We start from the raw sequence: 25,151 nt of genomic DNA on the forward strand, positions 1-25,151 counted from the left end.
AATACATCGAAGGAAAGTCCACCACAGTATGCTTTACCAACACTGGTAAGCAAATCTGTCATATTACAAACGAAATAGAAAAACCCGATAGACTAAGACAAATTAATAAATTTGCACGAGTAATACGTACTAAACATATTGATCCAGAACTTCGAGAACCTCTTGGGAAAATCCTTATCAACTACCTAGACGTTTTTAACATGGAAACAGACTAACTACCATGCACTAACTTAACCGAACATACGATCACACTCAAAACAGACAAACCTATAAAAATCAAATCTTATAGACCGCCCGAATGTCATAAAAAAGAAATTGAGTTTCGAATCAACGACATGCTAGACAAACGCATCATAGAACCATCGGACAGTCCATATAACGCACCAATTTGGGTAGTTCCAAAGAAATTAGCCGCATCAGGTAAACAAAAATGGATTGTTATAGACTTTAGAAAATTAAACGAGCAAACAGATCAAGACGCGTATCCTTTACCGAATTCGGACGAAATACTCGACCACTTAGGCAAAGCTAAATTTTTCTCAGCCCTGGACCTCTCGTCAGGATTTCACCAAATAAACTCTGGAAAAATCGACATAACGCCTACATAGCAAAAACAAGAGAAATCACTGAATCAAACGAAAGGCAATATCAAAGAGATCAGATTCGAAAAATTATCAAAACGCAAACTATATTCCAAGTAAAAGATAAAGTATGGGTACATAACGATCACAAAACCAAAACACTAGACCACGAATGGCTAGGACCGGCTGAAATCCTCTCATCCAATTCACCCACTTATTGAATATTCCAACGGTCAAACGCATAGAATCCACGGTAACAGATTAAAACCTTATTTTTCAGGAAGGCGACCATAACCTGAATAATTCTAACTTTCGAACACATTCAAAGCGATCTAGTAGTAAGACCACTGAATTATGTCAACGTTTTCTTAGAACACATAGATGATTGCTATTTGTACAACGAACAAGTAGATATCACTCTTATAGTAGACCTTAGCGACCCAATCGATCAAACCATTAAATTACAACATGTAATCGAGCTAATACGCCAACGCAAACCACCTTGCGCTTACATACCAGAGATAAACAATCTAAAAATCAAGTATAGAAACCCCCAAAACCTAACGCATCGACTGAAATTGTTATTACATTATAGAAGTAAACGCGGACTACTAACTAACTCAGAAAAATACACCTTTGTCGATAGCCACTACTTAAACAAATATTGTAAACGAACGGCAATCATCCATATTTGTAAAAGAACACAACCAAGTCAGAATAGAATCAATTCACCTGAATGTAAAATCAAATTAATTAATAATCAACAGTCAGTCAAAACTTGCCCAACTGCTGTATTCAAATTGGAAGAATTGACGTTCGTACCTTTACAGACTGAAAATCATTGTAAGTCGAGTAATTCCTGAAAATGTATGTATCAGAATACTTTGCCCTACTGCTCACGTAAATAATATGCATCAAGTACCAGCAGCACCAATTCTTCCATCAGCCCATGGAAAGGTCACTTTCCAAAACATTACAGAAAATGAAGATAACGGGATCATTCAACTTAAAAGCCCCACCAGAGCCTTACGCTTTAGCGGAGCAAAGCGAAGCTAAGGAGGGGGGATATGTCACAGTGATCTCGGAATATAGGATAAACATATTTTACATACCAGTTCGCATACCATAACCATCAAAACTACAATTAAGCAGTAACAGCATACCTGTGTGATGGCATCCAGCGATAACCTCTCCACAGGAACCAAACCCTTGATATAAAAATCCTTCCAAGTCAGTACTCGACATTCCATTCCTATTCTGTTCTGTTAATGTGACATTCTGTATCGTTACTCTGTCAGTTTTATAATAAATTTTGAAATAACTATCATAATTGTGAAATAATCTCGAAGCGACGCGATAACATCATCATTAACGTTACTAACGATATTTGAGACATTTCGTCGTTATCTTCAATGTTTGATAACTGATTCCAAACGTTTTTCAAAGTAAAACTTGATATGTCATTCCGCGTATTGGCAACAAGATATACGCATTCTTTCGTATTTAACTGTATGCATGTCATTAAAACATTCTTCTCAGTTTTATAACATCTCGGAATGAACTTACGTAATAAGTGCTTTTTATAGCATCGTTAAAAGCACTCAATGATGACATTTTCTGAATTCATGTTTTCCGCGTTTTCTCTAGCCTGCTTGTACTTAATTGTCGTACTTTGACTGCTGGTACAAATATCGTTAAAAAGCATTTCATAAAAATGTTCGTATCCATCCAAGAATTTCTCTGAGATAAATACACAACAGGCATAGCATTTAAATTCATATGTTTCAAGCACCGAGGTTTATTATTCTTTCCAATTACCAATATAGGAAGCTCGTGACTTCCGGAGGCATTCGCACATACAACAGTCGTAATTCTATCTTTACTGACTTTATTGAGCCTGTGCTGAGTGTTCATATTGACAAAGTAAAGTCTTTCGCAGAAATAATTTTTGATAATTCTGTAAATCATTTTTTTCAAATTTCAGCCGCAAATTTATTTGACGATAATTTTTCGCTCAATTTATTCGATCCAACCAACACCGTTACGTGTTTTAAAATTCAGCCCGACGATACTTTAAAGTTAGAATCGCCATTTAATCTTGCATTACACTATAAAACCTCCTCGCTTGATGTAGGGCCAGATATAGGCTTTCCATTGTCACGCTTTTAACAAAACCATTCATACATTGCCATATCAAGAATTTTATTATTAGCAGTTTTCATACGTTTTTGTGTACATCTTACATGAACTCTCGCTATGATTCACAATTTCGCACTTTCTTTTCTTTGTATCACAAACAGTTGATTTTCCAATAGCCTAAGATATTGGTACTTCAGTTACGGTTTCATCATTTTCTAATTGATTAATTATTCCACGTTTTATTCGAATAGATAAGGCTATATGTTACGATTTGAAGATGTTGAAGTGGTCACCACTTGTAAGAAAATTCTACTTTTAGTTTTTTAGTTTTCTCAAGCACTGAAGCCATCGACAGCGTATAGACAAAAGACTGGATCGAAGGCAAACCATGAACAGTAGATAGGCGATGTTGGCTTCAGAGTTTTCAGTCATAGGATAACACTGCTAACGTGCGGATCTGTATTTACACTTTAGTATTTAAAATATATTTTTTCTAACTTACAATTTATCCACGTGTTCCTTTATATTCACATACATTTAATAACCTCAACAGAAGATATATTAATACATAATGTCATAGTCGACTAATCAAAATGTTAATACATTCAAATGAGTAATATTTAAATTCATGTTTGTAACTCGCAGTTCGAATAATCGAGTTCTTGCGATATTTCAAGCAGTGTCTGCGCTATAGGGATTAGTTACATAACAATATTATGTAACACAATATTGTGAAAATAAATAAAAGAATGTTATACTTATGTACATTCTTTTTCAAGAATATTAAGTCTCTGTTAAGTGCAACATTTATTATCCATATTTGCTCAAGTTTAAAGATTGAATACACAGTATTATCATCTAGGATGCACCCAGGTAGTTAAAATATAAGCAGTGATAAGCGTAAAAGGTGATTCAGTGTGAAAAAAAAGTTGCAAGTGTCGGTAGTAAATTAACATCTTGTTTTATGACGTATACACTCCTCGTTATTCCTATCTTTGCATATATTTCTAATTCATGTTTTTACGAGTTCCACATACGAAACATTATTTGTATTTACAGAAGCGTCTACGAGAATGCCTTTATTGGACTTTGTACGTCTAGAATTGATTTTTAGAAGATACGTAAGAAATTATACATAATAATTATGTACCGTCCCTAAGATGTTACGATAAGCCCAATTGTTAGATTGCGAATTAGTAAAAAGTGCAAAAAAGTCCGTTTTTTGTGTATAACTTTGGTTATACATCCCAAAATAATGTGCCAATCTTGAATTAATCCGCTTAATTTTCGCACGATCAATTTATCAACTTATGAATATCTCAACTTATCCTCCGAACTTGTACGATTTTTGAAAGATCTAGATTTTGATCTTGAAGTGAAAAAAATTATTCATTTAGACGCTTGGTTGAAATACAGCAGTAATCATTTTGCTTAACTGTAAAATGCAAAATTCTATAAAATGCAATGAAATGCAAAAGTGGAACTTAAGTTTCAATTAATTTCAGGAATCAATCAGGAAATTTAAAAAGAGAAAATGCTTCTCTAGAACCAATTCACTCTAAGATGGATTTCTTCGTCAAAAATTGCCAACGATAAACTATTAAATATTCAGAGGTTCAACAGTCGTCGTTTTACAGTTTATCACCTGTGTTATGTGTGGATGCTCATGTAAGATGGAAGAACGATTACAGAATTGTACAATTTTTGCATTCAGCGCATTCGCATGCAGACAGCGTGTAGGCTCGACCGCGCGATAAAACTTATGTAACGTATTTAATTAAAATAGCACTTAAAAAAAACTCTTTTATTTGTAATTTGGGACTACATGAAAAAAACACGGAAACGATTGGCAAAATCTACTTTCTTGTTCGAGAAAATTTAGAGGCTGAGAATAAACACAAAATCTTGTTGGTCTTCTTCTTCACTTATCGTTATTGTCAAAACTACATTTGTTGTTACAAAATCACATTTCCGTGAATAACAAGTTATATCTTTGCTGTTGTCGTTCACCTTCGCCACTTTTTCAATTAGAGTTTTTTTTTTAAACGTATCTGTGGTACGCAAAATTCATACTCTACACCAAATGTGTCGAAATAATTTCTGTACAAAGTCTTCTGTCTTCTTCTCCCGTTCTGAATAACAGAGGTGTCATAGCTGGAGAGAAGCTTCTTCACAAAATATGTAATTACATTGACTAATTAGTCAGCAATTAGATCAAAATGCATAAGTAACGTCCTTAGCGACGTAAATGATTATATAAACACAACATGGAGGAATTTTACGTAGCGAACTTGAATCATAGACAAATATATATATATATAAGTGTGTTTTACGTATTTAATACTCTGTTACAACTAGCTAGTTCTAATTCAGTATTCAAACGATTATCGCCAAAGAAGCATCTACCGCTTTACTTTACACCGCATTTAATGTTATCGCGCGTGATCATATCATCGTTTACGCGTGTGTAGTCTTGTATTCTTTAAATTGTCATATTTTCGCTAATATTTGAATTTTCATCAGTTTCAATCGTTTTCATCTTGAGACGAAATTATTGTGACCATGTAGTCTATTACATAAATAAAAAGTTAATCTACATGTTACTATTTCAAGTAACTTTTGGTTCTTTTTCTTTTGCTGCTAGCTGAATCGTATTGCGATTCTAATCTTTCCGATCTTCTATTTCCGTATCTTTCTATAACGTTGCACGTCTTCTGCACGTCTACATTGTTGCAACTTCCAGGTTTCCCGAATTTCTTCGTTTCTGTTTATAGTTTCACCTATATCGTCTCACTTGTCGTGACTTCATCTATGATATGTGGCTATTCTCTAGAATGCTATAACATATGTTCACATATACAAGCATTGCTGCGAGGGTCATATTAATTTCTATTTTGTAAACTGGTCTATCTAAATGAATTTTGTGAAGTGTCTTGTTATATCTCAATTGCTCTCCTTGTTCTTAGATTCGACATATTCACAACAGAGCGATCCAAAATCAGACAATAGCGATCAATTTGCAGAAAGTGTTTGTTAATAGATTTTGTAGTATGACATAGAAGAAACGTTCAATACGTTAAAAATGAAAATTATCGAATGGAATAGAAAAAGAGGCCTCCATGTTTGGAAGAACGTGAACAATTTCACTGCAATTCGCTAATAATTCTGGCAGTTGACTGTATTCTCAATAAAGAAGAATTGCATTACTAATTAAATTTCAGGTAAGAATAATCCAAGATATTAGTTATTAAAAAAAAAAGAAAAAAAAACAAAAGAGTTAAAACATGAGTTATGTAGTAGCAAGTGTTTATGTTAGAATATTTCCATTTTCGTGAGCGCAGGTTGCGAAGAATTGAGCCTTAATAGTTTGTAACTGTCCAATATAGTACACTTTGTCAAAGGCTTTTTCTATATTCGTAAACAATTTATTTTCTATATATTTATATATATTTCATTGATTATTCTGTGTGTTTGTCCAATGCTTACATGTTCGTTCTTCAATCCATACTGATGATCTGTTATTATTACTATTAATTATCTGTTATTATACTATTAGTTTCTTATCTTCCATGATAGATTTCAGACGATTGTAAATTACTTTCTTCATGATTTTTGCTATTACTGGAAGAAGCGAGTTTGATCTGTAAGACGTTGCCTGCAGATCGTTACCCTGCTTGGATATTAGCACTGCGTTCTATGATCACTTTTGTTTATAATACTTTTAGGATTTTCCCATTAATAAGGTGAACACCATGTGATCTTTTTACATATAGGGATAATACCTCTAACTACTTTTGTGACTGTACGTAGCACAGAATAACTATTATCGGCTGTGACAGTGTTATCTGTGTTCGTTTGATTGTCTCTCTGAATCATGTTTATTATCTCTATATGAGAAGAATATTCCGTATGAGTGATTTTTTATTTATTTATTTGGATTTTCTACAATTTGTCCAGAAGGACATTTGGTAAAGTATTATATCTAGGTGGAAGTGAATAGAAAAAAAAAAAAAATAAAATATAGCATGTGGGTCTACCCAGCGGGGTACCATCGTCGTGTTTGCTAGGTTATATCCTTTGTGAGGTCTGTTGGGTGTTTCCTTTTTAGCATTCTTTCAATGTTTGTTGCGTTGATCGTTTCTGCTGCCAGCCGGTTTGGGTGAGTTGCTATTCTTTCTCTGTATCTACTTGCGAGTCTGTTGATCTCGTCCTTGACCGTTGGTATTTCCAGGTCTTTCCGAATGTCCTCGTTTCTAACGTACCACGGGGCGTTTACTATGGTTCTGAGAATTGTTGCTTGCATTGTTTCAATTTTTGTTATATGGCTCATTGCTGCTGTTCTCCATAGCGGGATTCCGTAGGTCCAGATTGGTTTTCGTCCGCGAATATCAGTATTTTGCTATTTGTAGTTGTTGGTATGTTGGCCGTGCAGAGTGTGTATAGTATTGGTCCTAAGACGCTTCCTTGCGGTACCCCTGCCTTGATGTCTTTGACTTCTGAGTATGCGTCTTTGATTTTTATTACGAAGGTTCTGCTGCTTAGATATGATTTTATTAATTGGTATATTTGCTCCGGGAATTGTTTCTTGATTGTTTGTAGTAGTCTTTCGTGGTTTACTTTATCGAAAGCTTTTTCTATGTCCATGAAGAGGGCTGTGCAATATTGTTTGTTTTCAAGTGTTGTTATTATTTCATTGACAAGCCTGTGCATTTGCTCTATAGTGGAATGTTTGTTTCTCAATCCGAATTGGTGGTCTGGTATTAGTTTTTCCTTATCTATTATTGTTTTAAGTCGGGCGTATATTACTTTTTCTAGTATTTTGGAGAGCACGGGAAATAGTGAAATTGGTTTATAGGATGATGTTTGGTGTGGGTCTTTGCCTGGTTTAGGTAACATTATGATCTGGACTATTTTCCATGGTTTAGGAAACTAACCGATTCTTATTATTGCGTTGTAAATTATTGTTATAAGTCCTATCGGAGGAAGGTTTTTCAAGATTTTACCATTGATTAGATCAATTCCTGGTGTTTTGTTGTTTTTTGTTTTTTCGATTATGTTTCTAATTTCTTGTGCTGTTGTTTTAGGTATGGTGTATTGCTTGTCAGTTGCTGAACTAGTGGTTGGCGCATACTCGTCCGTGTGACAATTGAGGTTGCTGTTATTGATGTTATGTGGTGTAAATGTGTTGCATAGGTGGTTGGAAAATTCTTCAGCTCGCTCTTCGTTGCTTCTTGCCCATGTGTTGTCTGCTTTTTTGATTTCTGGGACTAGTTTTATTGTCTTCTTTATTTTTTTTGTGACTTTCCATAGTGAGTAGTTGTAGTTCTCGTGTGCAGATAGTGACTCTATGAACTTTGTGAACTCGTTGCTGTTGTGTTCTTTTATTTTGTTTTTTATTTCCTTTGCAAGTTTGTTTAGGTATTTTTTGTTTTCTCTTGTTCTATGTTTTTGCCATTTTGTTTTCGCTTTCCTTTTTTCCCTAATTTTTTCGAGGATGTCTGGCGGAATTATTTTTGTTTATCTAATGGTTGATTCAGGTAAAGTGGTTGCCCTTGCTGTTTCTTGTATAGTTTCTGTGAGTGTTGTTACTGCTTGTTCGATGTGTTCAGATGTTTTCAGTGGAATGTTGCAGTTGATTTTGCTCTCGATTATTTCTTTGAATGTTTGCCATTTGGTGGATTTATTGTCCATTTTTTATTTTTTGCTTAACATGTTTGTAAGAAGTTGTAACATGGTTCTGATTTGTTGCGTTTGCTGCCTGAGGACTGCATTTTGTTCGCTTATCATTTTTGTTAGCATTTCAGTGTTTTGTGATGGATTGCTTTAGTAGTTCTTTGATTTCTGTAGTGTCGTTGGTGTTATTGTTCTGGTTTTGGGTGTCTAGGGATGTTGTTTGGTTACTTGCGCGTAGCTTCGGCTACCAGAGGTATTGGTATTATTGTGGTTGATATTCATTACGTGCTGTACGTTTGTTGGTGTCTCAGTTTCTGCGCTATCCTGTAGTGTGTGATAGTTATTGTATGTCCTACTTCGGAGTGGCGGAAAGAGTTTGCATTGAAGTTGTTTTCTGACTGTACAGCCTTTGTAGCTAGCTGGGTGGTTTCCATTGCAGTTGTAGCACTTTACGTCGTTTATTTTTCCTGTGTATGGGCAGTTCATTGTTAAATGCTTTTCTGCGCATTTAACGCACGCCGGGTTTCTGTTGCAGTAGTTCTTTGTATGTCCGTATTGTTGGCACCGCATGCATTGCGGTGTGTCTTTTTTGTGTCTGGGTGGTTCGACTGTGATTATTGTGCTTAGTATTTTTTTGATATCAAATATTTCCTTGTTGTTGCTTTTAGGTTCTAGCTCTACTAGAAATAGCGGTAGTGGTTGTTTAGTGCCGTGTCTAGGTATATTATTTATCACTTTTACTTGATGTCCGATTTTGGCTAGTTCCTCGCATACATTTTTTGTGTTTGTCATTGGGCGTAATCCTCTGATTACTGCTTTGTAACTTTTATCAGTTTTAAGCTGGTAAGTATGGTACCCGGCGTTTTTTTCTTTTAACACTTTTACCACCCTTCTGTAGGTTTCTGGGGTGTTGGTTTGCACTATGACTTGGTCAAGCTTTAGTTGTTTAATGCTGTAGTTCTCATTGCCTGCCGTGATGTTTAGCAGTTCGATGAGGGGGTCTATTATGTGTGCATCTATGTGGATTGGTGGTGGTTTGGCGTTGTGTATTTTTGGTATTACTGTTTGGTCTGATTCCTTTTCCTGTGGCAGTACGCTGAAGGAGTTTTGGAGTGGAATTCCTTGGAGCCATTGTTGCCTTTCTGTTTCCGCAGCCCTCCTAGCATTTGTGTTTGTTGTTATCTTTCGTTTTTTATTGGGAGTTACGACCTTCCAGCTTTCGTTCTGGTGTGATAGGTCGATGTTGGTGTTATTCCTCACGTCATTCGTTTCTGTGAATTCCATTTCTGATTCGTTTATATCTGAGCAATCATGCTCTTCGTTTGTTTGTTGTGTTGGGTTTGCTGTATTTACAGCTCTGTTTATAACGTATGTTTCGCCGTTGTTTAACAGCTTAATTGATGGTATTTGCATTATTTCCTTACTTGTCGCACTTGTGGAGGCATTGATTCACACGTCCGCTCAGCTCGGCTGCTCGGGTAGAACTGAAAGGGCTAAATATTTCGAAAATTCCATATCATTGTTATCTTTCATAGCATTTTTTTTCACGTCTTTTGTTATTTTGTTCAGTACTTTTTTATTTGCCAGTGTTTTGAATTTCTACCAAATTGCTTTCGCTTTTAATCTTTGCATACGATTCTTTTTCTTATTTTTTCCTGTCAAATCATCACCTGTTCGGTTCTACTACATTTACCGCTCTACCCTGTATAATCACCACTCGGTTTAAGTTTCCGAAATATATATCAGCGAAAATATATCCCATAATATACTGTTTTCTACTACTGACAGAAGGTATTACGCAATACACACACACAGAGTTATTTACGCCCGTGTTGTTGTATGTACATTATAACAAATTATTAGATTTCTTTGTTTGTCTGTAGCATCAGCTACCTAACCAACACTAATCTATGCAAAGGCGAAACAGAAAATTTCAATCTAGATCTTGGATCATCTTTTTAGTAAATCGGTGTTGGTTAGGGTAGATCAACCCTTAACGCTCCCGCTTTTAATTGTGAATATCGATCGACAACTCCAACTTATTCTCGCCGTACTTCGACTTGCAAGTTTTTAAGTATCAAATTTTAAATGCTACAATGCAAATAATATTATTAAAGTGATTCAAAACAATCTTCATTCATCCGAGAAGTAATATAATTTTGATTACAATATTTATATTAATTATAATTGTGTAATGTGTTGAATTTTTTTGTTGCATTCACAGGTCTCACAGTAGAAAACTGTTTTTTTACCGCGTTAGTTCCTTTTGGTGAACAAACAAGACACTTTCTTTTTTGCCCTTTTGGAAAATGATTTATTATATAGAGTTTCCCATCTAAACGTCTTTCCTTATCTGTTCCGGAAGGCCTGCCATACATATTGTTGTTCCGAAAGTTACGAGCTAACTTACTAATAATTTGACAAACTTCTAGTGTGACAAAGCGCCTTCTCCTTTCCTTTCCTGAGAAATCTTGTAAAGTATATAAGCATTTATTACGCTTGTTTCTAGTCTTCAAAAGAACAATTTCCGCCACCATTTCAACGATTTTCTCAGGAAACAATATGTTGATGCATATTGATCGGCTTTATCTACAGTATTTGAGAGGCACACTGGGAGTAGATCGCCGGACATCGGTGGTTATACACTTGGAGCGTTAAGTGTTGAAATTGCGACTTCCGTAAAGCAGCCGTATATGCCAGAATCGAACAAAGAAATTTAACAACTTGTCATAATTACCACATATGTTGATAACGCCAGCGTGAAATAAATGTAGATGATAAATAATAAGACAATGTTAAACTCTATATTATATTATCGTTATTAAACAATGTTAGAGCTGTATGGTGCGTACTGTAGAATACCTCAGACTAATAACGTACATGTTATAAACAGCAAAATACCACATGTAGAGTGTCGAATATATTTTTGCAAATATCTCGGAAACTAAAGCCAGCAGTTAAAGACTGCGTTTATATGTACGGAGAAAGTTGTTCACAACATCGATTTTGGATATATATGTAATATCGTTAATCTTGGGATAATTCAGGGATCGATTCTGAAGTCTGAAAATCGAGTTTTTTTTATTATGAACGTAATTAGATAAAATACAAAAATAAACAACAATTGATATTCGTCTATAACAATAAATAACAATAAATTACATAAACGAGAAATAACAAGTTTTGTACAATGCTTACCTGAAAATCGATTCTCGATTTTCAACGTCCTGAGCTACCGATCTTTCTCCGTCAGTCTTCAAAATTTTAAATAACTATTCTGTGATCTTGTCTGCCTCTAATGTTTCTGTTCGTCCGTTTGGGAAAATGCGTGCTTCTCAAAAATGGTTGTCCGTAAAACATAAGAGGGTCGCTCTGTTCGTGAAACAAAGAACGTCGTACTACCCGTAAAACAAAAAGAGTCCCTATCCCACGTGAACTCTAGGGAGTTTACATATATATATTAAATGTAGACAAAAGACGATTACAGTTACATTAGCGTCAGATAAATATGTTTATTAAAAACTGTTTGTTACTTGATTTTATCTTGCGAATAAGATTGCAAACTAAGATATCATATAAAATAAGATGGTAAAACATGTTATTACAGATCGATGAAAAAGAAATCGCAAGAATAGAAGTAAAATGGATATAGCAAGCATTGCTTTGGGGGGGATGACATCAGGACTGATCCGATCGGTGTTCTGGATAATTCTAACTACGTTTCTATATATCAAGTATACGGTTGACAATTACGCTGCGACGAATGTTCCTTCCGAAGTACTAATATCGTCTTACGATTTCATAATTGTGGGCGGTGGTTCTGCAGGTACGTTTTCGATAAATCTAATAAAAATATAACGAAGACGAGTGTATCTGTGCGTTATTTACGAACGAGAATGAGCGTGTTGTTGCTCGTATGATCGATTATCACAAAAATTTGACAATTTCTTTCTTTCGACAAATCTGTCGATGAAACGTATATTAGGTTTGTGACAAATTATGTAATTTCAACAAATTTCATCTCTTCCTTGACCTTTTCGAAATAAATCTTCAAATTTTTGATTTCAAAGTATTTGTAAGTTTTTGTGTGCTACGCGTATTAATAATGGCAATTTACACGGCTATAGGATCCGTCCTAGCGAATCGCTTGTCCGAGATAGAAGATTGGAACGTGCTCCTTCTGGAAGCAGGTGGTGATGGATCAGAAATCTATGACATTCCTGTTCTTGCTGCTAATCTGCAGTTAACCCAAATCGATTGGAAATACAAGACGGAACCTAATAAGAATTTCTGTCGAGGTAAATAACATTTAATAATGCCTTGTTATCACGATAATAAGCATTTATCTAACTATAGAAGAAATAGTTAAAAACAATGTTTTACATTTTATGTCGAAGTAAGTAAATTAAAATGACACGAGATACATAATGTTGTCACGCTTGGAACGCATTATAGTGGATTTCGATTATTTGGGACACACTGGAACTAGCATCCTTTGATCCGATTAAGCGACTGTCCCAATTATATAAATTAATACATTCAACGAGGAGGTAATTAATTTTTACAGTAAATGTATAAAGTTTCAGTTAGACTGACGATAAGAGAAAAAAACAAAGGACGAACATTGAGACGGACGCGACACACACAAAAACCATAGGCGTGGAATCGCTGAAACTATTTGACATCCCTGCTGAACGATAACACTGATATGATAGACATTAGCGATACTCTGTATGTTTCGTGCGGTGAATGAACGTTTTACTGCAAATCATTTTTAAACAACTCTGATTGTTCTCGTACATGATCGTTGGTAATGACAAGACAATATAAAGTTGTCTTCTAAAGCTCCAGATCACGGAACCTATGAAAAACTGCAAAACATATCCACTATTAGATTTTCTATTGTTTTTGTCCTCTGTTCATTCTACGTCTACAAATCCAATTAACGTCGAGGTTTCATTTTATCGTCCATGTAATTATTTTCCATTTGTTGCTCTCTTGAAATATCGAGCAACTCTTTTCGCTTCCTTCCTCCTCCTCTTCTACAACTCAGGATTTCTCTCATTATTCAATATGCAATCTATTTCCTCGTCCATTTCCTTGTATCTTGTCGACACAAAAGTTGCTTTCTATTTTTGGGTTCCCCTTTTGTCAGTTACCATTCACAAATTGCCTATATATCTGTTCGCTCATACTCCCCCCTTTTTGTCTTTTCGAAATCTTTTGGGTACTGGACTTTGATTTGAGGTGATATGGGCCGTGTTAGTTGTAGTTGCTAGTGTATATGTCGCTGCTTTGGTACTGCTGGATTTTTCTTCTCATTTCTTGGGTCGTGGAAGAAATGTCCGACTCTAGTTAGTGTCAAGTGGTGGTATTTGCTGCGCTCGCTGGTGGCGAGTCTGCTCATTTTTCAAACATCTTGCCGTAATTCTTTTGTAGGTTCGAAGAAAATGTCTTCGCACGATTGCCTTCCTGCGGGCGTTTCTTTCTCATCCTGCTTTTTTCTTTTCTCTGCCAGAATATGCGCGTTTTAACTGAAATAAGTGTATATGTAGAATGCAAGTAAATCGATTCCAATCGGAAAATAAATCTAGTGGCAATGTCTTCGCTCTATTTCACCTTAAATTATGCCCACAGCGATGGAAGGAGGTCAATGCAACTGGCCACGTGGCAAAGTCATCGGGGGGACCAGCATGCTAAACTACATGCTCTACGTTCGTGGTAACAAAAAAGACTACGACATGTGGGAACAGCTAGGCAATACCGGATGGTCCTACGACGATGTGTTACAATATTTCAAAAAATCTGAAGACAATCAAAATCCTCTCCACGCCGAGACGCCGTATCATTCGTCCGGAGGTTACCTATCCGTTGAAGAAACGCCATGGCACACTCCCTTGGTCACTGCGTGGCTCGAGGCAGGTCTAGAAATGGGTTACGAAAACACAGATATTAATGGAAAACGACACACTGGATTCATGGTTGCTCAAGGGACGCTCAAGCGTGGCAGTCGGTATTCCACGGCGAAGGCTTTTCTACAACCAATCAGGACGCGGAAAAATTTACACGTCGCCATGGAAGCACATGTTACGAAAATTTTAATAGATCCGTCGTCGAAAAGTGCTTATGGCGTAGAGTTTGTTAGAGACGGAAAAGCGTTGCGCGTTCGTGCGGAAAAGGAGGTGATCGTTTCCGCGGGATCTATCAATAGCCCTCAATTGCTGATGCTGTCGGGAATCGGACCTAAAAAACAATTATCGAAACACGGCATACCAGTGATTCAGGATTTAAGAGTGGGTCATAATCTTCAAGATCACATAAGTGTGGGAGGTGTTTCGTTCTTGGTGGACAAAGAAATTGCGTTGGTGGAGAGCAGGATATATAATATTCAGGATATGTTAGGATATGCGATTTTCGGAGACGGTCCTTTGACATTGCCAGGAGGTATCGAAGGAGTAGCTTTTATCAATAGCAAATTCGTGAACGTTTCTGACGATTTCCCAGACATAGAACTGATTTTGGCGGCAGGAGCGACGAGCTCCGATGGCGGTAGAGGTATTTGGAAGGCTCATGGCCTCACCAATAAATTCTACGATGCCGTGTATGGGGAAATTAATAATAAAGACTTATGGACCGTGCTTCCTATACTTCTAAGACCAAAGAGTAAAGGTTTTATCGCACTTCGAAGCAGCAATCCTTTCGATTATCCGTTGATTTATCCAAACTACTTCGAGCAACCGGAAGATATGGCGACGCTGGTCGAAGGAGTCAAATTTGTGGTCGAAATGAGTAAAACTAGCGCGTTTCAACGTTACGGCAGCAAAATGAATCCTAAACCATTCCCTGGTTGCAAAAATATTTCCATGTATACCGACCCATACTGGGAATGCATGATTAGAGAGTACTCCATGACTCTATATCATCCCACGGGTACCTGTAAAATGGGGCCCAATTGGGACCCAGAAGCTGTGGTGGATCCCCGGCTTCGAGTTTACGGAGTTGCTCGACTCCGAGTCATAGATGGCTCAATTATGCCAAATATAATTAGTGGTAATACCAATGCACCGATTATAATGATCGCAGAGAAAGGTTCGGATATGATAAAAGAGGAATGGTTGAAGAATAAGGTCTGATATCAATAGTTCTTTTCGTAAATTAATTTGAAGCGAGTACTGGTAGTGCATTAAATACTAGAATCTTATAGTCTTCAATACAACATAAGTTTTCATTACTAATTTCTATTACGTAATACAGTGCTTAACATACAAACCAGGACGTAGGCAACTTTTTTATAAAATAAATATTACATGATGTAAATGTTAAACATATCGTTATGCTATAGGCTGTTAAGAAATGTTTTGACGCGGCTATCATAAGTGCAGTCTACAGCTTTGACCCAGCAAAAAAGTTGACCGCAACATTGATCTTGACCGTGATTTCCAAGAAAAAGTATTCTTATTGCATCTTGTAGAATTTATTACGAGGAATAAGCTTGAATGGAAATATGAATCGCAAATGAATCACTGTCATAGAAAATAGTACAAAAAGTGCCTTCATGTTTTTTAACACTTAGCCAACCGCGCGTGCAACAGCGAGCTATACGTTTCCAACGCGCAATTTTCTAAGTATCAAGGACTAATATTCACTACTTAAAACACAAAGAAGCCTAGAAATTATTTAAGTGATTAATCATATTTTGCGGTAATGACTTTATTTAACGATTTCACACATTGTTTATGTTATGAGAGTCGGCTGACTCTCTACCTAACTCAGGTCACTCACCGCGGGCAAAATGGCATCCAGATGTCCACACATCCTTATTACGTACCCTCGATAATCTTAAGGACCGATCATAAATCTCAGGAATTTTCTAGCTAAAGTCCTTCAGACCGAACAAAGATCTTTTTACTAAAGCGTTTTCTAAGGTTTATTGTTTATTACGAGAAGACACGGAAAAGTTAGTTTTTCTCACGTACGATGCTTCTCATTATCAACTTTCTATCGAGGGCGGTTAAGACCCTTCCTAGTCCACCAACCTTCTTATTGTCCAATCAGAAATAATGTTTATTGCCCTCACTTTCCTAACCAAAAATGTCATCAACAAATCCGATGGTCCCGTGCGCTAGACACACCCATCACTAGCTTTTCTCCGACACAGCATCGTCACTAAACTTCACTTATTCTTCATCGTTAGAATAGTCAAGACATATCTGTAACGGGTCTCTACCCTTAAATCAATCACTTACTTAACTTGTACATACGCATCAGCGTAACTATCCATCGTTACAAAGTTGTTGAAATAAATGTTATTTTATACGTGTTAATTCAGTATAAACTCAATTGAACCACCCTTATTATCCTAATAGAAATAAAGGGATCGATCAGTTCGTGGCGTCGATTGTCTAATCGTTACGGGAATTTACGACTCCCGTTGACGTGCTTTCTCGCGATCGCGTCTCTCCGTGAATGGTCAATTAAACAGTTTATGCAAAACATGAAATTAAAAGTATATATTAAAAGTATAAAAATATATAGGTAAAATTAAAAACATCAAAGATGGCTAAAGATAAATAACACGACTTGAACGTGAAATTAAAAATTCATAATGCATTTTAATATCTTTATACAATGTGGTATCGTTCGATTATAACTTTATTTAGTCATAACTGAAAGTGTAACTTTTGAATTAATTTTAACATCATTAGGTTCGTGTACTGTACTTTATAAAAGAAGAAAAAGCGGCGCAATTAATTGGGAACAATTTTAGGTAAACAATAACCGATAGTAACAACAAGAAAAAACACTTAGAATCGATTTTCATGGTCTTCGTGGTCATTAACCCCTTATCATACTTTGACGAATCTGAGTCGTGATGAGAATTTTGAGCCAAACTTGAATATCACGAATCAGGCTCGTGGTCTAGTTTCATGTCAAACATGAATATCATGAGTCTCGTTCGTGGTCTTAATCTCGGGCCAAGTACGATTGTATCGAATGGTATCTTTTTCTTAAACACGGGCGCGGCTATCTACGCACTCAGTCGCGCTTCGGCTCTTTTCTTGACCATTCGGGCGCAACATTTCGGCCCGGATTCTTCCGAGTTAAATGGTGTGGCACAGGATTAAAACGATTTTAATTACGTAAGTTTTACATTTTCTCCGAAGTATGTAACGAGTTTTTTATTTGTTTGTTTTTTGACGTACACTGATGCTACAATTATAACAGTATCAAGCATTTCGGTGCGTTTCATACTCCTGATGAGCAAAATGTGCTCCTTTTTCCGAGCCAATGAATAGTACCATCTTTATTACCATTATTTTATAGACACACTCGCAATCTGGTTTCTATATATTTCGAATTCGTTGCAGTAGATTTCGAAGATTTTGCAAGTAGCCGAGAGCTTCTTCTTCCGTTCGTGCTTTCAGTTATTATCTTATTAGCTCGCTACAAAAAAAAAATGAGCTTCCGACCTATCCATCGTTACCCGAACATAAAATTTCAGAACCATCGAACCAATAAACCAAAATGTGGTGGAGCACCACCGTCTATAAAGTAAATATTGTATCACCCTATGTAGGTATAATAAGTCGCAGTTCGTTCCATACGCGTCAACGTAAAAATCAAAGATAGATGGAACTAGCTAGACAATTTGATCAACGAAAAAGTTCAATTATATTGTCTGCCGTAATATGACAAGCGTCCATGATTAACATGTTGCATTACCAAATTCTAGTATTTTATCTGTTTTTTTAACGCAAGACTTGAGAAATTGCTCTCGTCAGTAAACAGGACATTTTTTTGAAAAAGTTCGATTCCATCGCAACTTCCTAAGCATCCAGCGACGATAACTTCCTCTGTGAACGTAATTACTGTTTACGAGTATCTGCACCTGTTGATTACGGCACGACCGGAGTCCCTCCTCACGAAACATATAATGCGTTGTCACATGTGACATACCATTATGTGTAATACGTAATTACGTAACCTAGACTCATTAATGGGTTAACAAGAGGGGGCACTAGCAATTGCTAGAGCAATTATTTGTTCTTCCACACTCCAATGTATACTATCGCGTTCTCAAACTGCTTCACGATAACTGCTGATAACATTCAACACAGATCCTCTTTCTCCAAAGCGTTCGTCCAAGCATAGAAAATATCGCTGATCTGGAAGTTCTCTTGGATGATCTCGGCGTCGTATAAGCCACGCTTTATACGTGTCACTTTATGCCAGAGCATAATTGCACGAAGCACTTGCTACATATTTATATATTCTTGCAATATTATCAAGACTCGATATGAACATTCCGAGCAACAGCTAGTTGCAGTGCAACAGCATGGACGCTAACGAAGTATCGTTACAAAGTAACGTTACGTCGTTATATAAGAAGAATTATATGTCGGGTTATCGTTAAGATTAGGGTTAGGGGCATGTAATGAATATTCACCGGAATTATTCATCGTTGTCACACAATCGAGGTAACGTTTATTAACACAAGTATGGATGTTACAAGATTGGCAAGTGGCCACGGTAATTAGACACTAATGACAATGACCTTAGGTTCGATAACGAACCGGTCAACGGGATAACAGATGTACTTTGCTCCAAAGTCTAAGTCGGACTCGACTTGCTTCTCGCGATACAAGAATTACTTGACTAACTCTTTATTGAAACGTGGATTATTCACCGATCGCACATACACTAGATAATTGGCTAATGAGACTGCAAGAAAGGGAATGACATTCCGTCACGATGACGCTGCAGAGGAAAACTATGATGGGGTGTGCCTAAGGGCACGAGATCATCGGATTCGTCGAGGAAAGCCTCCGCTCAGAAGGTGAGGGAAATGGACGTTGCTGTTAATTGGTTAATTTCTATGTTAGTGGTTAGAGAAGGATGCTAGCCGCCCTTGAGAGAGAGTTCCTAGCGGAAAGCGTCGCACGTGAGGAAAGCAGATCTCCCGTATCTTCCCGTAGCAGGTGACAGATTTACAGGCTGATAGAATAAAGACTGTTTGTCAATTTGAAGGACCTTAGTTAACTAAATCCTAAGATTTATAGCGGGTCCGCAAGCTAACTGAACATATACTGTGAATGATGCATCGACATCTGGTGATCATCTTGCCCGAAGAATAGGGTCTGTGTGTGGTGAGCCACGTGGCAAAGGCCGTTGGAATGTTTACTGTTAAGTGTCGGTACAGCTATATCTTTAAAGGAGACCTATGCAATTCTATACCTGTGTTAGGTGAAACGTTCATCCCGTGACCGCGGCTACGTTCGGCGACTAGTTGTCGCCTCGAGCCCAAGCTCATTATCTCAAGTCTTGAACAATTGTGTTTGGGTTATTTTGTAAAGTATTAGGGGTTTTCTGAAGAATTCCAACGGGTAGGGGAGGGGGGTTCCCGGTGTCCTTTCATTTCCGACATATATTTATATTTATATTATAAATAAATTACAAGGTAAAAAAAGGAAGATAATTTTTGTTTTTCGTGATGGACACTATACGATTCGATTAAAAACAATCTGATTCTACAGATCATGCTCAAAGTCAATTTTGCGATCAACTTTTTTAACAAATCTCCTCCGATCCAAAGATATAGAGCACATCTACGATATCCATTACAAAACATTTCTTAACACCCTGTACATATGTACACGAGTACATAAAAAGTGTGTTTGAAAACCACTATGATTCTACACCACTGAATTAGCAAAGATATGTAAAAAGAAGTTCAGGCAAAATTGATCTTGAGCATGATTTTCAAGGCCAATTCCTTTTTTTTCTTTTTTGCAACTTATGTCACTCATCACGAGGAACAAAAGTTGCCAGGTAACTTTGGATCGAAAACGGACTCATTTCCCGGAAGGAAAGGTTGAAGTTTTAATAATTCTTCAACTGGGTTTGTTTAAATGCGTTGCTAAAAATTATCCGAAATGAGAAACTTAATTATCTACTTATTTATTGTAAACTAATATATAATGCATAACAAAAATACATTTTTTCATTTTGTGCAGTTTTGATTTTCTCCTTTCTTGATTTGCATACTCCTATGTGCTCCCATACGAACCTGTACATGCAACATGATGTTAAATGAGAAAAAGGTAAAGAAAAAAAATTTGTATTGAATATCTCCATACGTTAGGATATGAGAATTAATTTTTACTAATATTTTTAACGTACTTTAATGTACTTTTTGTACATGCGGTTGTATATAACTTTCCTTTACCTTAGTTCCACTGTTACCTTTGTAATCAATTCATTAAATTTTGGAAAAGTTTTGGTTAGCAGAGTAATAGCATCAACAGAATGGGGCTCGTGAAGGCGTGAAAGAAGGCCTTTGAATTCGACTCCGGTTGACGGTTACACGTGGCAGCAATATTGTTTTGTCCGGAGTTCGTTTATTTTTAAATCTCGTACATCGAAACGGCGTTGATATTTCGAGGCAAAACAAGAACATGAACCATTCTCCATTCGAATCGTCCGGTGACTCATGTGCCGCTACACACGTGTACGTTGTGACCTTGCAGTGTCAACGTTCTTTTGGCTTGCTAAGTTCAAGGATAAACGAACTCAGGATAAAATATTATCGCCGTCATTTGTAATCGTCAACCTTGAACGTTTTGTAATACCACCGGTCGATACAAATAGACAATCGTTATAGCGAGTTAGTATAGGGAATCAGTATAGCGAATCAGTATAGCGAGTTATTATAGCGAGTCATATAGTCGAATATACGGACAACCATTTTGAGAGACACTCATTTTCCAAACGGATGGACAGAGAGCAACATCAGAGATAGACAAGATCACAGAATAATTATTTAAAATATTGAAGATTGACGGAGAAAGATCGGTAGCTCAGGACGTTGAAAATCGATTCTCGAGAAAACGCATCCTCTATCTTATCAGCTGCCCGCGTTAGCTTTTCTACATTAGTGTCATCAACCACAGCCAGGACTTCCCTGAAGCGATACAGCAGACGATTCCTCCACAGGGTGAGGATGAACTCATTGGACACGAATGAACTGGCGAGTTTCTTTAAATCATGGTAGAATTGGGATGGCTTCCAGTCGCTCATCACCTCGCCTTCTACCAACCTCTGTATTCGGTCGCTGTCTGATTCGGCCAGGTTGCGAATTAGCTCGCCCTTCAGTTTACCATATCGACCCGTGGCCGGAGGATTCATCACTATGTATTCAATTCGCTACAGGTACTGAGGCTCGAGGCATGCTATAAGAGCCGCGGATTTTTCTTCATCGTCCTGTCTCTCTAGTATTTTTTTTTTTATTATTTATTTATTTGAATTTTACAATTTGTCCGGAAGGACATTTGGTAAAATTTTATAACTTAGTGAATAAGAAAAAAATAATAAAAAAAAAAAAATAAAATATAGCATGTAGGTGGCTACCCCCAAAGGGGTACCATCTTCGCGTTTGTTATATCCTTTATGAGATCTGTTGGGTGTTTCCTATTTAGTCTTCTTTCAATGCTTGTTGTGTTGATCGTTTCCGCTGCCAGCCGGTTCGGGTGCGCTGCTATTCTTTCTCTGTACCTACTTGCAAGTCTGTTAATCTCTTCCTTGACCGTTGGTATTCCCAGATTTTTCCGAATGTTCTCGTTTCTAACATACCATGGGGCGTTTACTATGGTTCTGAGTATTTTTGCTTGCATTGTTTCAATTTTTGTTATATGGCTCATTGCTGCTGTTCCCCATAGCGGGATTCCGTAGGTTCAGATTGGTTTTCGTCCGCGAATATCAGTATTTTGCTATTTGTAGTTGTTGGTATGTTGGCCGTGTAGAGTGTGTATAGTATTGGTCCTAAGACGCTTCCTTGCGGGACCCCTGCCTTGATGTCTTTGACTTCTGAGTATGCGTCTTTGATTTTTATTACGAAGGTTCTGCTGCTTAGATATGATTTTATTAATTGGTATATTGGCTTCGGGAATTGTTTCTTGATTGTTTGTAGTAGTCTTTCGTAGTTTACTTTATCGAAAGCTTTTTCTATGTCCATGAAGAGGGCTGTGCAATATTGTTTGTTTTCAAGTGTTGTTATTATTTCATTGACAAGCCTGTGCATTTGCTCTATAGTGGAATGTTTGTTTCTCAATCCGAATTGGTGGTCTGGTATTAGTTTTTCCTTATCTATTATTGTTTTAAGTCGGGCGTATATTACTTTTTCTAGTATTTTGGAGAGCACGGGAAATAGTGAAATTGATTTATAGGATGATGTTTGGTGTGGGTCTTTGCCTGGTTTAGGTAACATTATGATCTGGACTATTTTCCATGGTTTAGGAAAGTAGCCGATTCTTATTATTGCGTTGTAAATTATTGTTATAAGTCCTATCGCTTTTGGAGGAAGGTTTTTCAAGATTTTACCATTGATTAGATCAATTCCTGGTGTTTTGTTGTTTTTTGTTTTTTCGATTATGTTTCTAATTTCTTGTGCTGTTGTTTTAGGTATGGTGTATTGCTTGTCAGTTGCGGAACTAGTGGTTGGCGCATACTCGTCCGTGTGACAATTGAGGTTGCTGTTATTGATGTTATGTGGTGTAAATGTGTTGCATAGGTGGTTGGAAAATTCTTCAGCTCGCTCTTCGTTGCTTCTTGCCCATGTGTTGTCTGCTTTTTTGATTTCTGGGACTAGTTTTATTGTCTTCTTTATTTTTTTTGTGACTTTCCATAGTGAGTAGTTGTAGTTTTCGTGTGCAGATAGTGACTCTATGAACTTTGTGAACTCGTTGCTGTTGTGTTCTTTTACTTTGTTTTTTATTTCCTTTGCAAGTTTGTTTAGGTATTTTTCGTTTTCTCTTGTTCTATGTTTTTGCCATTTTGTTTTCGCTTTCCTTTTTTCCCTAATTTTTTCGAGGATGTCTGGTGGAATTATTTTTGTTTATCTAATGGTTGATTCAGGTAAAGTGGTTGCCCTTGCTGTTTCTTGTCTAGTTTCTGTGAGTGTTGTTACTGCTTGTTCGATGTGTTCAGATGTTTTCAGTGGAATGTTGCAGTTGATTTTGCTCTCGATTATTTCTTTGAATGTTTGCCATTTGGTGGATTTATTGTCCATTTTTTATTTTTTGCTTAACATGTTTGTAAGAAGTTGTAACATGGTTCTGATTTGTTGCGTTTGCTGCCTGAGGACTGCATTTTGTTCGCTTATCATTTTTGTTAGCATTTCAGTGTTTTTGATGGATTGCCTTAATAGTTCCTTGATTTCTGTAGCGTCGTTGGTGTTATTGTTCTGGTTTTGGGTGTCTAGGGATGTTGTTTGTTTGGTTACTTGCGCGTAGCTTCGGCTATCGGAGGTATTGGTATTATTGTGGTTGATATTCATTACGCGCTGTACGTTTGTTGATGTCTCGGTTTCTGCGCTATCCTGTTGTGTGTGATAGTTATTGTATGTCCTGCTTCGAAGTGGTGGGAAGAGTTTGCGTTGAAGTTGTTTTCTGACTGTACAGCCTTTATAGCTAGCTGGGTGGTTTTCATTGCAGTTGTAGCACTTTACGTCGTTTATTTTTCCTATGTATGGGCAGTTCATTGTTAAATGCTTTTCTGCGCATTTAACGCACGCCGGGTTTCTGTTGCAGTAGTTCTTTGTATGTCCGTATTGTTGGCACCGCATGCATTGCGGTGCGTCTTTTTTGTGTCTGGGTGGTTCGACTGTGATTATTGTGCTTAGTATTTTTTTGATATCAAATATTTCCTTGTTGTTGCTTTTAGGTTCTAGCTCTACTAGAAATAGCGGTAGTGGTTGTTTAGTGTCGTGTCTAGGTATATTATTTATCACTTTTACTTGATGTCCGATTTTGGCTAGTTCCTCGCATACATTTTTTGTGTTTGTCATTGGGCGTAATCCTCTGATTACTGCTTTGTAACTTTTATCAGTTTTAAGCTGGTAAGTATGGTACCCGGCTTTTTTTTCTTTTAGCACTTTTACCACCCTTCTGTAGGTTTCTGGGGTGTTGGTTTGCACTATGACTTGGTCAAGCTTTAGTTGTTTAATGCTGTAGTTCTCATTGCCTGCCGTGATGTTTAGCAGTTCGATGAGGGGGTCTATTATGTGTGCATCTATGTGGATTGGTGGTGGTTTGGCGTTGTGTATTTTTGGTATTACTGTTTGGTCTGATTCCTTTTCCTGTGGCAGTACGCTGAAGGAGTTTTGGAGTGGAATTCCTTGGAGCCATTGTTGCCTTTCTGTTTCCGCAGCCCTCCTAGCATTTGTGTTTGTTGTTATCTTTTGTTTTTTATTGGGAGTTACGACCTTCCAGCTTTCGTTCTGGTGTGATAGGTCGATGTTGGTGTTATTCCTCACGTCATTCGTTTCTGTGAATTCCATTTCTGATTCGTTTATATCTGAGCAATCATGCTATTCGTTTGTTGGTAGGATTGGGTTTGTTGTATCTACAGCTCTGTTTATAACATATGTTTCGCCGTTGTTTAGTATCTTAATTGGTGGTATTTGCATTATTTCCTCACTTGTCGCACTTGTGGAGGCACTGCTTCACACGTCCGCTCAGCTCGGCTGCTCGGGCAGAACTGTCTCTCTTGTATGGAGAACCATAGCCCGATCTTCATGGGCATTAAGGACGGTATGCGAAGTGCTTGTGACCGGCTGTACTTCTTTTGTTGTTGTAATTAGTACATATTAATCACGTATAATTGGTACATATTATATGTAGCTATGCAATTAGTGCATATAATTATATTTACTAGTGTAATGTACTAGTGCAATGTACTAATTGCCTAGCTACATATAATATG

At 37.0% G+C, this 25,151-nt stretch overlaps 1 protein-coding gene across 5 annotated transcripts; it reads left to right on the forward strand.

Moving 5' to 3' along the window:
* Positions 1-5,058: 5,058 nt before the first annotated feature.
* LOC139991571 (glucose dehydrogenase [FAD, quinone]-like) lies at positions 5,059-16,720 on the forward strand. Of its 5 annotated transcripts, XM_072011778.1 has the most exons (6): positions 5,059-5,183; positions 5,687-5,941; positions 12,001-12,219; positions 12,521-12,691; positions 14,031-16,308; positions 16,356-16,719. In XM_072011778.1, the coding sequence occupies exons 3-5, from the start codon at positions 12,036-12,038 to the stop codon at positions 15,524-15,526; spliced, it is 1,851 nt and encodes a 616-aa protein (XP_071867879.1). In that variant the 5' UTR covers positions 5,059-5,183; positions 5,687-5,941; positions 12,001-12,035; the 3' UTR covers positions 15,527-16,308; positions 16,356-16,719. The 5 variants fall into 5 exon arrangements, with proteins under 5 accessions (XP_071867879.1, XP_071867882.1, XP_071867880.1 ...); XM_072011781.1 differs by lacking the exon at positions 5,687-5,941 and having other exon boundaries at positions 5,084-5,183; XM_072011779.1 differs by lacking the exon at positions 5,687-5,941 and having other exon boundaries at positions 5,088-5,332.
* Positions 16,721-25,151: the final 8,431 nt, after the last annotated feature.

Source organism: Bombus fervidus, chromosome 10 (genome assembly GCF_041682495.2).
Source record: "Bombus fervidus isolate BK054 chromosome 10, iyBomFerv1, whole genome shotgun sequence".
In the NCBI taxonomy this organism is placed as follows: domain Eukaryota; kingdom Metazoa; phylum Arthropoda; class Insecta; order Hymenoptera; family Apidae; genus Bombus; species Bombus fervidus.

Bases quoted from the DNA above. Each gene is read 5' to 3' on its own strand.
- LOC139991571 (XM_072011778.1), top strand. From the start codon at position 12,036: ATGGATATAGCAAGCATTGCTTTGGGGGGGATGACATCAGGACTGATC. The intron at 12,220-12,520 runs GTACGTTTTCGA...ACACGGCTATAG, and splicing joins TGTGGGCGGTGGTTCTGCAG to GATCCGTCCTAGCGAATCGC. The intron at 12,692-14,030 runs GTAAATAACATT...TTATGCCCACAG, and splicing joins TAATAAGAATTTCTGTCGAG to CGATGGAAGGAGGTCAATGC.